This window comes from Eublepharis macularius, chromosome 2, assembly GCF_028583425.1.
Source record: "Eublepharis macularius isolate TG4126 chromosome 2, MPM_Emac_v1.0, whole genome shotgun sequence".
Taxonomy (NCBI): domain Eukaryota; kingdom Metazoa; phylum Chordata; class Lepidosauria; order Squamata; family Eublepharidae; genus Eublepharis; species Eublepharis macularius.
The window spans coordinates 234,447,520-234,466,612 of record NC_072791.1 but is presented as its reverse complement, the minus strand read 5'-3'; the positions used below and the strand labels follow the sequence as shown (position 1 = coordinate 234,466,612).

Below are 19,093 nucleotides of genomic sequence, written 5' to 3'. Positions count from 1 at the left end.
TGGCCGGTCGCTCCAGATGACCGGCATCTTGCTGGAGTATCTGCCAGGTGGCCTCGCCACAGTGTCTTGCTTGATTCTATCCACAGTAATACTCTGTATGCGGCAAGTGGAACAGGTCTGTCCCGCTAGTCTGTGCGCCAGTTACAGCCCAGTTACTTCACTACCTAATAACTGGGACGCAGGCTTGCACGGGAAACACAGCGGGCTCCGGGGTGGCTGAATAGCAGAGAGCCAAATACCACGTCCTGCATCTGCCTCATCACATTCGAGTATTGCTGCATTTAGGGATGGTGGCTCTTTCACAAAGATCGGCACAGGCCCACGTTGCTCCTCGCCAGCTGAGCCCTTTCTGTAACTAAGTACCAAATGTACTACTTGCATTAAAGACGGCAACTTAGAACCATTTACAGTATTTCTGCAGATTAGTTACTCGTTGCATTTAACGTTCTAGTCTCTCTCATCATTGAAAATAATCAGTCCTATTGATTTAGAATTACGAGTTTCTGTACAAAGTGTTACTTTCCCCATCATTTTGTCACGGTGCTGTAGTAAGATAAGCTGTAATTCCCATTTTCCTGACGTTGAACAGAAACTCCTAACTTGTAACAGGAACTATAATGACACGATGCAATTGCATATAATGCTATAAAGCCGTAGATGAGCGGCAGGACAGTTGCAGAGGAAGAACACGGCTAGAAGTTGCTTGACGGAAGGATCTGATGAGAGCACTAAACATTCCTCAGAGGCGGCAACAGGGCTGAATGCGGACAGCTGAAGACGGCTGCCGGGAAGGGGGGAAGGCCGGCAGGGTTCCCAGCAGGAAAAGGAACGTTGTCCTGGCTAGAGGTAGCTTCGCAGTGGGTAGGATTGTCAGAACTTGGAACTTTCTCTGAAAGACAACTGGGCTGCAGTTTGAAATTAGGTATTGGCATGTTGTGTACAAAAACAGATTGCTAAGTAGTCATGATCACAATTAGGTAAATTGTATTCTTAAATACATTTATAGAGATTCAGTGGCAAGAATTCCTTCAGGTCTAATAACAGTATTTTATTTCTGATGGATCCACTCACACACACACACACCCCCGTCCAAATCCCAGCACACAATAAGGAAGCAGCTTTGCCCAGACACTGCGTTTGGCCTTTGCCTGGGCGAGAGCACATGCTAGTTAGGAACCTTGTGTGCGTATTTAAACAGATCAATATGCACGAGCACACATGACAAATGAGAGAAGACTGCCAAGATAAAGGGACAGACAATAAGCATTTGGGAGCCCCCTGCACATTTTTAAAGATTTCATTTCACGTGGTGGTGAATTTGTCGACTCAGTTCACAAGTTCTAATGCTGGACATATGCAAAAGCCCTGAATTGCTCCGAAGGAATCAATGTAGCAACTGGGAGTGAGGCCTCGAATTGATCCTAGTCCACATTAAACAAGAATGCTATCAGAAAAGGACAAGGCAGAAAACCACTTTAAATAAGGGGTGCGTTTTATTCCAGTTACACGTGTAGGAGTGAGATTGGTAATGCACAACTTTATTTCAGTAGTTTCCTAGTCAAAATAATGCGATATTTATTGCATCACATATCTGATATAATTCGTAAGATTACACTCTGAACGGCTACACAAAATAAAATCAAGCTAACGATCTTTTCAATGATTAAATAGAATATACAATAATAAAATATAATTGTAAATACCTCGTGGTATTAAAAGCCTCTCCTCTGAATCCCTATGCCATACCGAGAGCAATAAATTTTGGTTACAGCCATTTTATTCAGTCACTCACAGTACTAAAATAAGAACAACAGAGAGCAATCCACTGCCTTGCACTGTGGCTGCTTATTTGTTCTTGAGGCTCGTCTTCTCAACAAAAGGGACATCAAAAAAGTCAGAGGCAGAAAGGCGAAGCTCCTCCTTCCGTATGGACCTCCTGCCTTCTCGGACGTGTGTGGAGCAGGGTGCGTCTAACAGCCACGTGCTGTTGCGCGTTTTAGAGGATGGCCTGTTTGTGTGGCTCAAGAGGCATTCTTGCATCTTTATTCAGTTTCCTTTCCATACACACAAGTCCTACAGACTCTGCAGTTCAACATACTCCCTACTTCAAGACCAGCTAGGTGTGAGTTTTGACCAGTAAAGTTTTAAAGAATATAATCAAGTAATTTCAGGTTCTTGTTTTTGCAACTGTGTAACAAATGAAATTATTTTGCCTTGGTTAGATTTTGTGAAGAGGGCTAATACCTTGCATTAAAACAAATCACAGCTATTTTCAGGGCACAGTGATAGCTACTTCAGCAACTGTTAGAATACAGATGGCAAAAAAGCCTTCAAAACTGACAGATGCTCTCACATTACCACTTTTTGTAAATAAGAAGAGGCATGAAAGAAAATAGTTGTGTATATGGTGACTTGACTATGGATATTACTGTATGAGAAAAAAATCTGACTAAGACTCAAAGCACGATTAAGGCCAGCAGTTTCCGAACCTACGTGAGCTCCCCACACCTCGCACAAGCTGGGCTTTTTAAAGAATAAAATTAACTTTCTGATTCTTAGCGGTGAAATTTAAGCTCTCAAAGAGCTGGGAACACACGGTTCACCCAGTGATGTCCTAGAGGACCAAGAGGTTCTAGGCACCCCTTCCATATTGTGATGGGGAATAACAGGACAGCAAGATGGAGCAGCACAGAGGACAGGAAATATTTGCAACATCTGCATCCCCCTCCCCACCCCCATCTCCAGTTTTAGGAACTGTAGTTCTGAGAATACTTGCTGTTAACAAGCAGGTATTCTAGGAACCATGTTGCCAGAGTGACTCGGAGGCACTTCCTTTGCCTCCTCCCCAAGTATGATCTGGGAACCTGGCATTAACAACCAGGCGTTCTAGGCTATCCCAGAATACATGGTGTGGGGTAGAGACAGAAGGGGGGGGGGAACATATATTGGAAGTATTTTCATTCCTTTCTGCTGGCTCTCATCATGATGGGATTGCTCTACATCAATGGGTCAGATATGGTAGCATGGGGCAGAAGAGAGAAGGGAGAATCCTTCTCCAGCTCCGATTTACCATCCAAGCCAAAGAAGAATGCAACAGCTGTGAGGCTCACCTCAACGGGCTTTTTGAGCTCCCGGAGCTTGTACTCAGAGCTTAAGGAATGAAGATTTGTCAGCATCTCTGGAAATAATGCAGACATGTTCTCAGTACTATAGTAAGCTAAGGTCCAGCATGAAGGATGCGTCATTGCGCTGGAGTCCACAAGAGGGAAAAGGCAACGGTTGGGAGCGCAGGCACTTCTGCCCACTAAACAATGAAAGAAATTGCACTCTCACAGTACCACTTTGGAAGAATAATCCAATTTATCCTTATAGTACGACGTGTACATTTTTTTAGAATGTTTTCAAGTATACTGCTGATATTTATATTTTAACCTTTAAAAAGAAAAGCAGCAAAGAAATCACATTTTTCCAGGAGATATATGCCAGAAGTGGGACTTAAACCATTCTAGAATTCCCAGTATCTCTCTCTCTCATCAGTCAAAATACATTTAGACTTACTCCAGATGGCTGACGAATGTACGGCTGGTATTTGTGACTGGGTGTGCTGGATAGCAGGAGACAACAGTGAAAGCAACGAACCTTTGCTTTGTTCTTTGACCTGAAACAGAGGAATGCGTTGGAAAGAAGAGGGAATTCAGTCCCATGAAACTACTCAAAACAAGTCTGAGCTCCTCCAGATAACGTCATCCCAAAGCTGTTGACCGATTCAGATTCTGCAGCTCCAGCTTATTCCAGAAAGGGATGCCTTAACGTCTCCTGCCCTGCTAATGACCAAGCTTACTAGTGATATCCTGAAATGCCCTATTCTACTGAAATGCTGCCTGGGCTAACAAGCCACTACTGCAAGCTGCTCCCTTTACGATCTCGGCAGCAGGCCTGCTGGTTAGGAGGAGGCTGCAGCCGACACGTGGCCTTTCAGCCAGTCTAGCTCTCAGCCACACAAGCACAGCCGAGCTTCTTCCGCCCTCAGTCATGAACCGCCGCTAACCAGAGTTCAGGGCTTATCATGCTCAACAGGGGAAGGCAGTCTATGGGAAGACCTATGTGGTTGCTTTAGCTGCAGTTAACACCTCTAATAAAAACCATAACAAGCGTAGCTTACCTGCTTGAAAAAAGCGTGTGACAGAAGACCTCTTGCTGAAGGCCTAGATCCCAGGAAGAAAACATAAGCTTAAGAGTTTAACATTTTGTAAAGAGAGTTCACTGACGATCAGAAGCTTTCCATTTTAATAAGAATCCCCACTTGGTGAAGTAGCTTAATATTTTCAAATCCCTATTAACTCAGCTAAAGGTATCAACAGGACTAACAATTAAAAATGGTTAGTTGATGAACCAAATAAAAGGCAGATGACCTGAAATGAGTTTGCATATTGCCAAAACTAAATATGGATACTGAAGGAACAGTAATATAGGATGGGGGTTTTGTTATCGTTGTTAAATAACAAGATTATCGGTCACAGAAGAAAAAGATGACTTAATATTTTCTCATTCCTAAATCAAAATGCCCTTCTTTCTCCCCAAATCAACTAAAGATTCCGCCGCAGACTTACTGTGCAAGAACTCTGAAGGGAATTGTTCACTTGCATTATGGGCACTGCACCCATCCCCACAGCGGTCTCAAGAGGGCCCTGTTTTTGCCTTTGCCCTGTTACTATACACATACAACTGCACGTACACAGAGCTCATGGGGTGGGGGGGAAGGACTGGAGGTCTGAGCTATCCAGCTTGCGTTTATTGCAGGTGGCCAAACTGTATACATGCAAAACTCTCCTAAAGGACGTAGCAGCTAGCTTTCTATCTTGGCATTCAATATATATATGTATGTTTGTGTGTTAGTTTTAAACAGCTGCTGTTCGTCTAGAGAGGCTACGAGTCTCCCCCCGCCCCCCGCCCCTCATTGCTAAGCTAAAGGCATCCCTTTTCATAAGAATGAGACGGGGGTAGTTTCAGACTCACAGAAAGGACCAGGCTTCCAGCTCTTGAGAAGTAGTTTGAACTCCACACAATTTTAACCACACTTTATGGGGACTCTGCCCTGTTGCAGAGAAATTACCTTTTCTCAGGGTCCTGCTGCAAGCAAAGCTCTACCAAGTGATGGAAAGCAGGGGAAAGGGCTCTGGGCGGCGCCTGCAGCCTCTCGCCGGTCGCTGGGTGGGTCACGCTCTCACCAATTCCAGAGTCAATCCCCGACCGGGAATTTTTTATTCTGGATTCACCACGTGGAAAAGAATTTAGACCCCACGGACAGTAAGGTGGACCTTTAAGTTTCTGCAGCAGCATCTGGTAGAAAAGTTTAAGGCAATACAAAAATTGTCCAGTGACTCTCTTTGCTTACATAAGATAAATAATAATTAGGGCTATGCTACGTCCATTTTGATTTTCTGATTGAAAGAGAAGTGGGTTGGGGGAAGCAAAAATATTACTTAAAAAAACTTCTGTGTGAATGTTCACCACCTCCCCCGCCCCGCCCCGCCCCGCCCCGCCCAGCAGTTGGGGTCCCTGTTTCTGCCAGCCAGTCAGGGATCAGGTGATGATGTCACAGGCTACACAGTCAATCAGACAGGCAACACGATTCCACCGTGAAAGGCAAAGAAAGGCGAGTGAGACAGAGAGCTGCACTTCCTGGACTGACCCCACAGACGATGCTAACCAGTCAGGGAACAGAGAGTGAAAGCAGAGCCATCGCTGAAGGCAGGCAAGGGGACGGTGCTTCGTGTACAGGCTAAGGCCTGCATCTCCTTTTGCGGCCATCCAAAGTGTTGGAGAAGGGGGTGGGAGAGTGGAGTGTTTTTGATACGGTGCTGACAAACATGCTCACAGCCATCACACTGCCCTCTTTTCTACCTCAGCCCTGAGAACACTGTTTCAGAAATGTCACAATCACTTTTCTCTTCATAACCATAATACAGACCCAGAGGAGTTAGCCGTGTTAGTCTGTAGTAGCAAAATCAAGAAGAGTCCAGTAGCACCTTTAAGACTAACCAACTTTACTGTAGCATAAGCTTTCGAGAATCACAGTTCTCTTCGTCTGATGCACATCTGACGAAGAGAACTGTGATTCTCGAAAGCGTATGCTGCAGTAAAGTTGGTTAGTCTTAAAGGTGCTACTGGACTCTTTTCGATAATATAGACCAGCTCTTTAAAATGGGCGTGATAAACCAACAAACTGAAGAAACGCATGTACCTGTGTGCGAGGCATATCCTGAAAGGGTACGCGCCCATTAGCTAGTTCACATGCTGTAATCCCCACACTATATATGTCTGACTTCACATTATATCCATATATATCCTATGGAAGAAAAACAAAGCATCAACAAACTCAGCAGAGGAATATCTATGGCATGAATAAACTGGTGCTTCTACATGCCAGAAACGGAATAATGTTGTTGGAATGTTATTGTTTGCCCGAGAATTACCTGGGCCGCTACGACGGAGTGGCCTATAAATCTAAAGTTACTAACTTTCATCCCTGAAGTATAAAATTCTGAAGTCGCAAGGTTATGCAATACTGGGGCTTCTGTGTGTCATTGTAATGTTAAGGACCGGGAAACAAATGGACTGGGAGTCTGTTACGCTTCCAGTCTGCACTGGGTAGCATGAGCCAGAGGTCGAAACATTTGCTATGTCTCTCTTCACAGGCTACACATGCATATGCCGCAAGACGCCACGCAGCAGAGCACATCACTCACCTGCCTCAGCAGTTCAGGACTCAGCCAAGGTAGCACTGAAGCACTCAACTGGGGGAAGTCATATACGGCTTTTAACCTTTGTCCACTGTTGACTAAACTGTAAAGGTGGTTTAAGCCAGACAGATAAACTAGGCCATCCCCTGAAATCAGTATGTGGCTAGCTTTAATACTTCTGAAACACACATAATCAAGTTTTAATTAGAATAATGATTCAGAGAAGTACAACTTGAGATAGCAGGTGGCACAGACTGTAAACTACTTTATCCATAACCTGACAGCCATAACCCTACAACACACCCGACACGGAGAATGTTTAAACGGAGATCTGCAGCTTGTATAAGCCTTGGTTGATCACAAGGAAGAAATATTACTGGATACGGTATGTACCAAAAATGGTGCAAATTAACCCACCCCTTTAAATAACATGCCCTATGTCGGTAGGCTCCGGCCTGAGAACTATCAAAACCGAGGGCCAAGCTGCACGTGATGCCAGGCGCGTGTTTTCCAGTGGGCCGGGGACTCACTTTTACCTGGGAACTGCAGCTTCCAAAGACAGTTTTCAACTACAGAGCCACATGGGGCTGCTGCGGGAGAGGAACTCTGCGACTGTTTTCTTTAGCAATCTCAACAGAGAGAGGAACTGCCAGCTCCTCCCCTCCCCTGCCCCCCCACGGCAGGGACAGTGCTGAGCTCGGGGCTCAAACAGGAAAGTGACGGAGGAGGAGAGATCTTTAAAGCAACCATAGGGGGAAGGGGCTGCTAATCGGATCGCAGAGGCGGTGCCTTTCCTCCTGTACTCTTTTTCCAAACTAAATTTCCCTTCCCAGGTCCTGGTGTTAGTTCTGTAAGGGAAAGTTTGACAGCACGCACGCACACACCAGCACGGGACCCTACCTTGCTTACCTTCGTAAGAAATTTAAACTGGGGGGGGGGGGCGTGCGGGGAAGCTGGTTGTTCCTCTCCCCATTGAGACTGATAAAGAAAACAACGGCTAAGTTTCCTCACTGTCCCGGCAAGAACAGCAGCCAGAGCAGGGGGGGGAGGGGGCTGAGTAGCCAGCAGAGGCGATGGAGGGCAGCAAGAGAATCCTTCCTTTCCCCAAGGATCTCAAGCAGCTCTGACTTTTAAAACTACAGTTCCCGGGTAAAACTGCGTCACTCGACGTGTCAAAGAACACCTGCCCGGCATCACGTTTCGCTTGGCCCTGAGAAAGCGACAGCTGGAGCTTAAGGGCATCCACACTGCCATCATCTGAAACTGCCCTCCATGCTCTTTACAGTACCTGTGAATATAGCCATGCTGGTGCATGTAGTTTAATCCACTAATGGCCCCAAACAGGATGTTTCCTATCAGGGCTTCGCTCATGCCGTCAGGGAAATAAGTCCTCAGCAGATGACTGGCTGAACCTAGGAAAGTGGCATGAAACTTGCGAGTAAGTCAGAGTTATGTATTTACATGAGCAAACACTTTGCTGCCACCACTAGAGAAATTAGACCCACAAACTTGATCCCTTTTGGTGTTGTAGGACCCCCCCCCCCCCGCAAAAAAAACCCCTCAAGAGTCACGTGCAACTGTGCACGAGCCAATAATAGCTGAGCATATGACAACGGAGTCTGGAAGAGCGCTTCTTGTAGTGCACACAGTTCAGTGGTACACCCAGCAAGAGAGCCACTCCAACGGCTTGGTGGTTTGGGGCATTCAGGCCAACCCTACAGGGAACAACGTTTTCCTTGGCAGTGATCAGCACCTCTGTCTTCTTCCTTCATGTAAACAGATGCCTGGCTTTCCCAAGGAAGGGACTAAACAAAAGGAAGCCATTCACTTCATTATATTTCTTTGGAGTCTAATAACTCCATCCCTCCTACTGATTATGCTAAACACTCAATTAGCCTGTGCAGAGGCAATGAAATCAATACATTCTCTTGCAAATGGGATACTTACTATAGGCCATGAAAGGAGAAATGACCCAAAGCCAACTTCCAGCCGTGAACACCGCCCACAGAGCCATGATATTGGGATGCCGAAAGGCATGGGATAACAGGACCTCATTCTAGAGGAAAGAGTACATGTTTTGGTCATTTACAAGACAACAATTAAGGTTCCAAGCATAGGCCCACTACTCATCTGAAAAAACCTCTGCCCGAGTGGCTTGTGAATTCTTGCAGCATCAGAAATATAAGCTCAAGCAACTTGATAAAACCATAATTTAATGTGATCATTATTTTCTAAACATCCCATAATAATACAACATCTGTGGCATTCGTTAGCATTCGCAAACGACCCAGCAAGGCAGTGGTTCTCAATCTTCCATCTCTTACGTCCCCCCAATCACTCTGTCAAAGAACCCGAGTCCCACCCCAACAGAAAGAAAAAGCCCCTTTTTTTCTGAGGACCGAATACCTATTGCCGTGTCCATCATTTACAGGAGAGTTAAAGATATAAAAAACTGCAGAAGCACAACAGCGAATCCCTCGCAGGGAGGGGTGGCAGGAAGCAGCACATCAAAGGCGCTTCCCGGTGGGCAGGGAGAACGAAACACCAACCGTGCCACCCTAAGAAGAGTTAAGCCAAAGGCTAAGCCAAAGTAACTCTTCCTAGGATTGCACGGCCAGTGTCCCAGGTTACCACTAGAATGCCAACAGGCCACCAACGGATCATCGGTGGCAGGCCGCGCCGGCAGGAGGAGGGGCATCCCGTTTTGAGGTGGGCATGGGGACTGAGGGAGAGTGAATTCTTCGCCCCTGTTAGGAAGCCCTGCATCCCGCCCAGACCACCTCTGCTTCCCACCAGTGGCTGAAACCCTACGAGGGCTTGTTCCTAAGACCCTTATGGCACTTTAAAACCCACTACTGGCTTTACAATTCAGTTCCACTATTACTTCAAACGTGAAACATCTGCTTTTACTTGCAAAGCTTTCAAGTGCTCTTCAGAACATCTTTCCAGGTCTGTAATCCTTACGGCCACCAGTGTCCCTGTAGGGAGGTGACGGGCGAGGAAGATCGAAGTCAAGTTGTTGCATCCCCTTCCTGGTAGCAAAACAAAAGTCGACACTTTTAACAACTTGCAGTTTCTTTTAACTATTGTTTCGTCACCCAGCACTCAAGCGATCCGGAAGTTCTAGAAAGAGATCAACAAGTTGCAGAAAAACGGCCATTCTGAGACTGGATACAGCCAATTAGCTAATTTTAAGACAACCTGGTTTAGCTCAATACAGTCTCAAGATTTCAGCAGAAGCTAATTTAGTAGAAGTCAAACCAAGTATCTTGCCACGCCCGGCTGACTGCTAAGTGACAAAGACTCACCTGGCGTGGTTTCTGAAAGGGCAGAGCACAATAATGGACAATACACAGTGCCAGCGATGCACACCAAGGCAGCAATTACAAAACTGGGTATTGGAGGGGGCCCAGATTACTGATCCTTTGAAGGCAGTTTTAAGCATCACAGTGCCTGCACAAATCCACAACCCGCAGTTCTAAACATTGTGCAGCAATAAGACGCAAGGACACTTGGTGTTGCTCGGGCGCAAGTTTACTGGGGTTGTACAGCACAGCACAATCTTGCGCTCAGCAGAGACTCTCTGGCCAGAATCAGATGAAAGCTGTAGCAGCTTTGGGAGCACAAGCGGCAGCTCTCAGGGACGCAGCCGCCGGGGATTAGTATTATCCCACCAGCATTAAATTCACAATGGAAACAGTCAACAGCAACTACAGAGCAAAAGAAACAGGCAAACACGCTGGCAGGTCAGAGAGAAGCACTGCAACGTGCAGATCCATTAGCAGGGAGCGGGAGTCCAGAGTTTTGTCCCCACGGAACTATACCATCCCATTAAACCATGCTGAATGTCTCGTTTTTCAGATTACAAGTCACCTATTTCCACCTGGAGATCGTAATGGGATACATCAGCAGACCATGATATTCGTTCATCTCCTCTCTGAGATGACGGGCTCCAGAATACAGCCGATTCATCAGTCTAAATAAGAAACAATTTTAAACACTTTTTAATGTTGGAAAATGCAGCGCGCAGCATAGCAACACAAAAGGCTTGTACATCAACCAACACCCAAACCTATGCATCTTCCGGAAAATAACCGTAAGGTCTTTTCACTCTGTCTACTTTTATGGTGAGATTTTTACATCCATTTTTCTTAAACCACTGGATTGGGCAAACTAGCCGATCCAGTACAAAGGCAAAGCATTCTCTTTCAGGGAACAGAAAGACGACGGCAAGAGCAAGTCAAGCAAAAATAAGAAAACAAAGATGAGACTCTGGGGAGAAATGGGGGAAAGAGAGGGTGAGAGGTGAAAAGGAAAACAGAGATATGGACAAGTGAATCGTAAGTGAGGGGCTAGAGACGGAGTTGGCGGACAGAAGACAGGAAAAGGAAACTTATGTACCCTGTATGGCAAGCACATGCATCCCGGCTGCAGCAACAAGCGTGTTATTGAGAAGAGAAGGGATACATGGGACACACGGAGAAAAGGAAAAGACAAAGGAAGGTGAAAACTTAATTCACGGCAGAACTAACAGTGGGCTTGCCAGCTGCTGTTGTTCCTGCCAAAGCTCTAGGAAGCCTTGATGGCAGGGAAGGAAATCCTACCATGAGCTGGACTTTAGGCCATGCCGGCTGTTCCTGGTTCAAGCTGGCTAGTCATCCTGCCTGTAGGCTTACGGAAGATACATTCAGAGGTCACAATAAACTAAGGTTGAGTTCAACACCAGTTTATTGAGATATCCCAATGCCCACTGCTCAGCCCATTGGCTTGTTTGTCGGTGCTAAGTTAGGATCTTAAACTACAGACGGGCCATCGCTTGTTAACTTAGCATTACCTGCGGCTTCTGCACACTGAGAAAGCCCAGCTGGTTCACGAACACGGCTCCTCCCAGCCTCCTACACACACAAAAGGCCACACAGAGCAACTAGAAAATCTAGTCACTCCAGCTGGGTTTAACTGTCCTTCTTTCCCCACTTCTCTTTACTCGTGGTCCCCCCACCCCTCCCCACCCCACCCCACCAAGACTAGTAATGACTCACCAAGCAGAAATACGTTGCTTCAGCCTCTCCAGTGGGAAAATTTAAGACAGTGGAACAAAAGATCTCACTTAATCATTTACTTTTATTCAGTTTGCTAACATGCATAGTATCAATTGCTCTTCACAAAGTGGAGTGACAGTCAAAAGCCATTCACAACCCACCGACCCGCAATACCTTATTCCCTGCAAAGAGAGCCCCTCATCAAACCCCCTTTTATATCCCACGAGAGGCTCAGCGAGCACGCAACCTGCCCGGGATCCTCTTTTGCTTCTGAAGATTATTTCGGAGAAAACACAACGTTAGGGAACACAGCCAAATGGCAAGAAGGCTGCAAAAGAGCTTTGTTGTTTCAGAGTTGGTAAGATGTTTAGGGACTGCACTGAGCAGCTAGGCAGAGAGGAGAGGTTAAGGGAAGCCAAGGAGGGGGCGTGCCTGCCTGAGGCTTCTCTGAACTGTCCCTACTTCATTCTCGTATAAAGGGACTGCAAAGGGGGTGAGGCGTCGACTAGCAGCTGGGCAACGCAGGGAGCTCAGGAAAGCAACCAGGCATGCTGCTTGGAGGCAGGGAAGCCACAGACTAAATGGGACTCACAAACAAACTGTGATCCACTATGTATGTTCAACAGACTAACTAGGGTTGTGCAACAAACTGCGGTTTAACTAAACCAGAGGGTACTTGTAATGATTTTAAGTAAATGTGTGTGTGTGTGTGTGTGTGTGTGTGTGTGTGTGTGTGTGTGTGTGTGTGTGTGTGTGTGTGTGTGTGTGTCTTTAAATGCTTGGTGTGGTATAGGAGAAGAGTGGAGGTGAAAGAGAGGGATGGGTGAGGGAGATGATTGGATGATGATGGAGAGGGTGGGCGGAGTTAAGGCAGTTTTAGACTGAGAGCGGAGAGAAAAGAGTCAGTCTGGGCACGAGAGGCCAGCTGTGGGCAGCCAGAGCAAGTCTAAGCGGTTCTGAGAGAAATATGACCCGTGTGGAAGCCTGAACTGTGTGTCTGTGAAAGACCATCCAGTCAGGAGAGAGCAGGCAAACTCTGTGCGCGCGCCTGAGAAAAGGTCTTACTTATAATTGAGAGAGAAATCAATATCAAAAGCAGGCAAGCTGTGTGTGAAGCCTGAGAGAAGATCTGTGTGACTGGGTTTAAGTAAAGTAACTTTAAGAATTGAGAACTACTCTTTGGAAACCATCACATTTTAGAAATAATATGAAACCGATACGCTTCCTATAAAAATAAAAGTTTACTTTGGTTTTTTTTTTATATCCCAGAGTATCTGTCATTCCTATATCCCATTCCTTTCCTCAGGGCCACGTAGTACCACGAAAAAGCCTGACCCTTGGGCAAGGAGAAATTTAAGTTATTCTGGAATTTAATATTCCTGGTGGCACAATGTACCCAGAAGGTGTAAGAGAAAGATTAAAGGCAAAATCTGCCCAAGAGAAAGAAGGGGGTCGCAACAGCACTGTTACATTGCAACGGAGCTGAAGCTCTGCAAAGCACGGGCCAGAGGAGCAGACGCCAGGGGCCCTTCCATTTGCCATCCCACCACTGCTGCCCTGCCTCTGATTGTCCTTATTTGACTTCATTTATACACCACCTTTCTTCCCAACGGGGACCCAAAGTAACTTCTATTGCTCTCCTCTCCTCCACTTTATTCTCACAACAACCTTGTGAGGTGTGTTAGGCTGAGAGTTTGTGACTGGCCCAAGGTCACTCTGCAAACTTCCATCACCAAGTGGAGATTCGAACCCAGGTCTCCCACATCCTAGTCCAACACTCTTACCCACTACACCAGACTGGCTCCCAATGGGGTAGTACAGAAGTGCACAAAAATACAAGCTGAGTTACAACAGATAAGGTGGAGAGGGGACAAGGCTTTATCAATAGTTCCATGTTATATCCATTCTAAAGAAGAAACCTAGTATTGGCTCTATTCGCCTAGCCTCAACCAGCCTGGCAGAACTCTCTCTCCGTTGAGACCAGGGCCCTGTGGGACTTGTTACAGCTCCGCCAGGCCTGTAAGACGGAGCTGTTCCGCCAGGCTTACAGTGATGGCAGAGGCCTGAGCGAACTGCCCGTTTGGCCTCTCTGCCGTGGCCTCTGGTCCACCTGCCTGCCCTGCTTCCAGGATACTGGCCTGAGTGCCGTATTATGGTGAACCGTCACAGGCTGCATCTTAGACTGTGGTTTTAACTTTTGTACTGGAATTATGAAAATGTGTATTCTGTATTTCATTGTGTATTACTGTTTTAATTTATTGTACCGCTATATAATGTTGTAACCTGCCCTGAGCCTGTTCATGGGGAGGGCAGGCAAGAAATCTAATGAATTAAATTAATGAATGTACAGGTGGACTGTCCGAGGTGCATCATTTAATGTTAAATTAAATACCAGCTAATACTATATGATAAAGTGGGAAAAGATAGTAGAGCAAGAAATTCCTTCGAGGGGTGTTGGATATGGGACGTTGTTCCTAAAAACTGGTCTCAGCTTTTTGATTAGCAACTCCTTACACATAAGAGCATGCAGAGAGAGAGAACTGAGCCAGCTGCCCTCTTCAGGTCGTTCCTAGGGCTACTCTACAAAGGTCATTTGGACGGATCAGTGGTGGGCGCCTGTGGAAACTTGGCTCTTCCTGGTCCCCCGTTATCAAGCCATAATGGAAGGACACGATCTATTGTGCTACATGATGGATGGTATTCCTCCAACCTTATCTCTTTACAAAGAAAAACTGCTGAAGACTGCTTTTAAGAGATTATACGTTTGCATTAAGCTCTGCTCTCATATTAAACAAGCCTATTTAAAAGAGAAATCTATAGCTAAACCTTTATTTTAAAATTCATAAATTTTTATCCATCTTGTTAAAACTACAATCTCCATTCTCACCCCTGCTCCAAATATACCTTTTAAAAATGTTGTTAGACTCTCAGACTTGCTAAAATAGCTACAATATTAATGGGATCTTATGCTAAGCAGCCAAGTGGAAAACTGAAATAAGGAGATAAAAGTGAAGTTTCCAACAGTAAAAGCTATGCATGCTCCCTTTCAACTGTATCCTCAGTTTTTGTTTGTTTAAGTTCAGGAACTGGGTTATGTCGCAATGCCATGTACAGTCGAATTGGGTGTCTCTCAAATGTAAGATTAATAATCCAGTTGGTTAAGAATCACTATATTCACTTGCAGTAAAAGAATGCCCAGCATATTTTATTTTTAAAACAAGTAAGTCACTTAAGTAAAATATCCAAAACGGGAAACAATAAACCTCTCTAAAACAAGCTGAAAAAAGAAATTAACAGAACTAGAAAAATTAGAAGACCCTCAGCAAAGAAAATTAATTCAATACTGAATCTGATTAATAACTCCACGGAGATTCTACGCTGTGACTGTGGAAAAACGCGCCATGCTGCATTCACCCATCTCCACCAGTCAGAGCCAAGAGCAGGAACAGTGGATGGATGGATGGATGGATGGATGGATGGATGGACGGACGGACGGACGTAGGGCCACTGTCAGAAATGATTCAGATGCAGCTGCAACATACAGCGTATGCCCAAAACCTCTAAGGAAACGTGCCTTAAACTTCGCGGCACTAAAGAAACGCCTTGCCAAGGCTAAATGCGGTGGGCCTTTCGGCTTGGGCACCCAGTAGCCAAGGCCAGCTGGAAATAACAATGCCTGTCTTTTAGGGCAGGACTGCCAGTGGCCCAAAGCTGTTAGTGCTGGCCAAGGGGCCATTTGCTTCCTCTTACCAAGCCTTGACTGCTGCTGTCCTCCGAGTGCTTTTCTGCTCCGATGGATTCAACTCGTGTCCGTAGAATACAGGAACAGTCCTTGAAACGCAGAACGCGACAGCGTACATCAAAGGTGACCTCTTATACAGTTTTGCTCCTACTCATAGTTTTACTGTGCAAGCCTAAGGACACTTTCCTGGGAGTAAGCACCATTGAATAAAATGGGATTTGCTTCTGAGGAGGCATGCTTAGGCATGCCCTCTTATTGGCTGATCGATAATGGTGTGGAGCTGGAAACTTCACCAAACAGTCAAAGAACCCATCCAAGAAACAACATGGCCATGCCTGCTGAACCAGATGAAGATTGCGACGAATTTCTACAAAGGTCTCTTGATCTGGACACACTGGACAATTAACTGTTGGATATATTGTCGAAGGCTTTCACGGCTGGAGAACAATGGTTGTTGTGGATTTTCCGGGCTGTATCGTGGTGGTCTTGGCATTGTAGTTCCTGACGTTTGGCCAGCATCTGTGGCTGGCATCTTCAGAGGTGTAGCACCAAAAGACAGAGATCTCTCAGTGTCACAGATACACCTCTGAAGATGCCAGTCGCAGCTTTTGCACCTTTTGGTGCTACACCTCTGAAGATGCCAGCCACAGATGCTGGCGAAACGTCAGGAACTACAATGCCAAGACCACGGCTATACAGCCCGGAAAATCCACAACAACCATCAATTAACTGTTGGATGTTTACCCAAAATGCTGTACGGCCAAAGCAACTTAAATCAGATTTGTGTCTGCATAAAATGGTGCTCAACTGCTATGCACTTCTGAGCCAGACCAACCGTGGACCAGGCTATTGAGCCTCACTTTCTGAGCTGTAGCTCCTTCTTACAATTCAAAGAAAAACCCACACACAAAAGTGGAGGAGAGCAGGCCTGGGCTGTGGAACTCAACAGGCAATGTCCTCGAAGAACCCAACTTTCCCATTCTGTTTTGTTGTTTTAAAAAAATCTAGTAACTTTAGCTTAAAGACAAGAGCACCAACGGTAGAAAACAGAAAGTTATGCTGATGGTTTTTAAACACAGAAGGCAAGGTAAATTTCTACCCAAAAACAAATGAAAACAAGGGTAAATGAAACATATGCTTACCAAGCAAGACATGGAACTGCCTGAGTTTGTGGGAAATGTCATGCAAACCCATTTACTCTGAAACAAAATACGAAAATTAAAGTGACATTCAGCAGCATTCCAATACAAACCAAACACAGGTGCCATCAAAGGATCTCTTCCCGCACAAACACTTGCAAGTTACAGACATGAGAACGACACGTGACTGTCTTGGATGGAAACGATTTTTCTGGGCACATTGACTCAGAAGGGATCTCTGACCCTTGAAAGCTTACACTCAGAAAAGCTAGTGGGTCTCTAAGGTGCCACTAGACCCAAATCCTGCAAATCAAATTCAAGTATCCATAAACCACAGGAGGTGTCCCAGAGACTTAGCGCTGAAGACTGAGCCAACGTGCACAGGGTCGGGCAGTTCACCTCACAGCAGCTCCGCCATATGATGCTTCATCTCCAGTAAAGAGGCGTACAGGAGAGGTTGAGCTGCTGCAGAAGCACCGTATTATATTCTATGCAGGCGCAGAATTCCCTGATCGGAATAATGCTCAAGAAAACGGATTCTGCCCAGTTTGCAGGAGATTCCAGCTGTACGCAGTACTGACTGGCTGGTGCTTTGAATGTCTTACACCTCCTTTACCAACCTATTCCGGGGATGCTTTGCAGCTCCTTTTGAATGGGCTTTCTTTTTCTTTTTTTTAAAGCAACATGCAAGTGTTTAAATGAATACATATTTAAGCAGTATTAAAAGTGAAGAAGGGAACAGCCAGGCTGAAACATTGCCGCAGTGGAACAAAATGGACTGCTGTGACAGGTACTCGAATCATCAATATATGCGTCTGTTGAATGTGTTGTGAAGGCAGGAAGAAACAAAAGAGAAGTCCGACAGCAGGCCAGAGACAGCGCTTTCAGCGGAAGGGGATCATGTCCCTCTTAAAACAGGCATAGAACACAGCAACGTTTACTTCTGCAGGGGGCAAGCAGCACATGGGATTAAGCAGCACATGGGCTTTCCCTGTGTCTTAAAAAAGTGGAGTATAAAGTAAATAAAATGAATAACCTTTCTCTACTCCAGAGAATGCATGCTCTGAAAGAGCAGACACTAAATGAGCTAGCTTCATGCACTTCCCCCCAACCCGGGAGGGAATCCCACTGCCAGGGCGTGGCTGTGAATGGAAAAGAGGCTTGGGGAGGGTGGGCACCATGCATCCTGCCCCCAGCTCCTCCACTCGGGATCAGATTTAAACGACTGCAGCCAAGAGGCCAAGGTGCTTGCAGCTCAGTCCTAAGAAGAGTTACTCCAGTCTAAGCTCACAGAAATCAACTCTTCTTAGGACAGTTGCAGGGGAGCACCCGGCTCTTGCTCTTGGGCTGCAGACCAACATGGCCATCCATCTGAAAATGTCTTCATGCACGACACCCGTTCAGCTGCCGGGAGCAGAAATCCATCTGCCTTGCAAGAAAACGTGCACAGGCACAGACCGATAGCGCTTTTCTTACCAAATGCAAAAGACTGAATATTACACCGAAGGGACTGAGAATTAAGCATCCCCTGCAAATCTCCTCGGTCTTTAAAGCCCTACTGGGCCCGATCTTGCTCTTCTTCTGAGGGACTGCGCTGGTGGTCAACCAGACGGGCATGGCAGGTGGCGGGACCCACCGCCTCAGCAGAGCAAGTGACACATTGGCATACGCTGCCGTCTATTTTTTCCTCTTGTGGCGACAGGGCAGCAGCTAACCCTCCTCCCGCTTACCCTCACACACACACACACACACACGCCCCCAAAATAACCCACAGGGACTTCCAAGTAGGGTTGCCAACTTCCAGGAGCTGGCTGGAGATATCCAGGAATTGCTACTGATCTTCAGGTCACAGAGATCCGTTCCCCTGGAGAAAATGGCAACTTTGGAGGGCAACCTGCAGGTGGTGGCTGGAGATCTCCCGAAATGCCAGCTGCTAGCCAGACCACAGAGGCCAGTTGGAGAAAATGGCAGCTTTTGGGGGAGGGGGCTGTATGGCGTTGCAGCCTGCTGAGCCCCCCCCCCTCCACAAACCTGACACCTAAACCTCCAGGAATTCCCCGACCTGGAGCTGGCAACCCTGCTTCCAAGCCCCGCCGTCGAAAGGGCCGAGGAGTTCCTGGCGGCTGCGTCGGCCCAGCCCAAACTTCTGCGGACGGGACGGGACGGGGCGAGGGGCTCCCCTCAGGCCCGCCGGCCCCTCTTGCTCCTCACCGGGGCGGCCGCGGGCGGGCGGGCGGGCGGGCGGAGAGGCGGGCCGGGGCGGCGTCTTCCTCCGGCGGCGGCCACGAAGCGGCTCCGGCCCCGCAGCCTGAGGCGCCTCCCCTCACGGGCGCCAGCCGAGCCCCGCAGGCCAGCCGCGCCTCAGAGCGGGAAACTACGAGCCCCAGGGTGCCCCGCGGCCCGCCTCCAGCCCGGCCGCCCGCCCTCCGC

General features: G+C 46.9%; 1 protein-coding gene across 5 annotated transcripts; it reads right to left on the bottom strand.

The window, feature by feature from the left end:
* Positions 1–1,474: 1,474 nt before the first annotated feature.
* On the bottom strand, positions 1,475–19,006 carry STRADB (STE20 related adaptor beta). 5 transcript variants are annotated; one of them, XM_054970640.1, is made up of 12 exons: positions 18,695–19,006; positions 16,667–16,723; positions 15,533–15,613; positions 10,617–10,719; positions 9,654–9,775; positions 8,691–8,799; positions 8,032–8,155; positions 6,750–6,921; positions 6,245–6,349; positions 5,114–5,340; positions 4,163–4,205; positions 1,475–3,658 (listed from the first exon to the last, which is right to left on the bottom strand). In XM_054970640.1, the coding sequence occupies exons 2-12, from the start codon at positions 16,706–16,708 to the stop codon at positions 3,506–3,508; spliced, it is 1,281 nt and encodes a 426-aa protein (XP_054826615.1). In that variant the 5' UTR covers positions 16,709–16,723; positions 18,695–19,006; the 3' UTR covers positions 1,475–3,505. The 5 variants fall into 5 exon arrangements, with proteins under 5 accessions (XP_054826615.1, XP_054826616.1, XP_054826617.1 ...); XM_054970641.1 differs by having other exon boundaries at positions 18,726–19,006; XM_054970642.1 differs by having other exon boundaries at positions 18,875–19,006.
* Between the last annotated feature and the right edge of the window lie 87 nt (positions 19,007–19,093).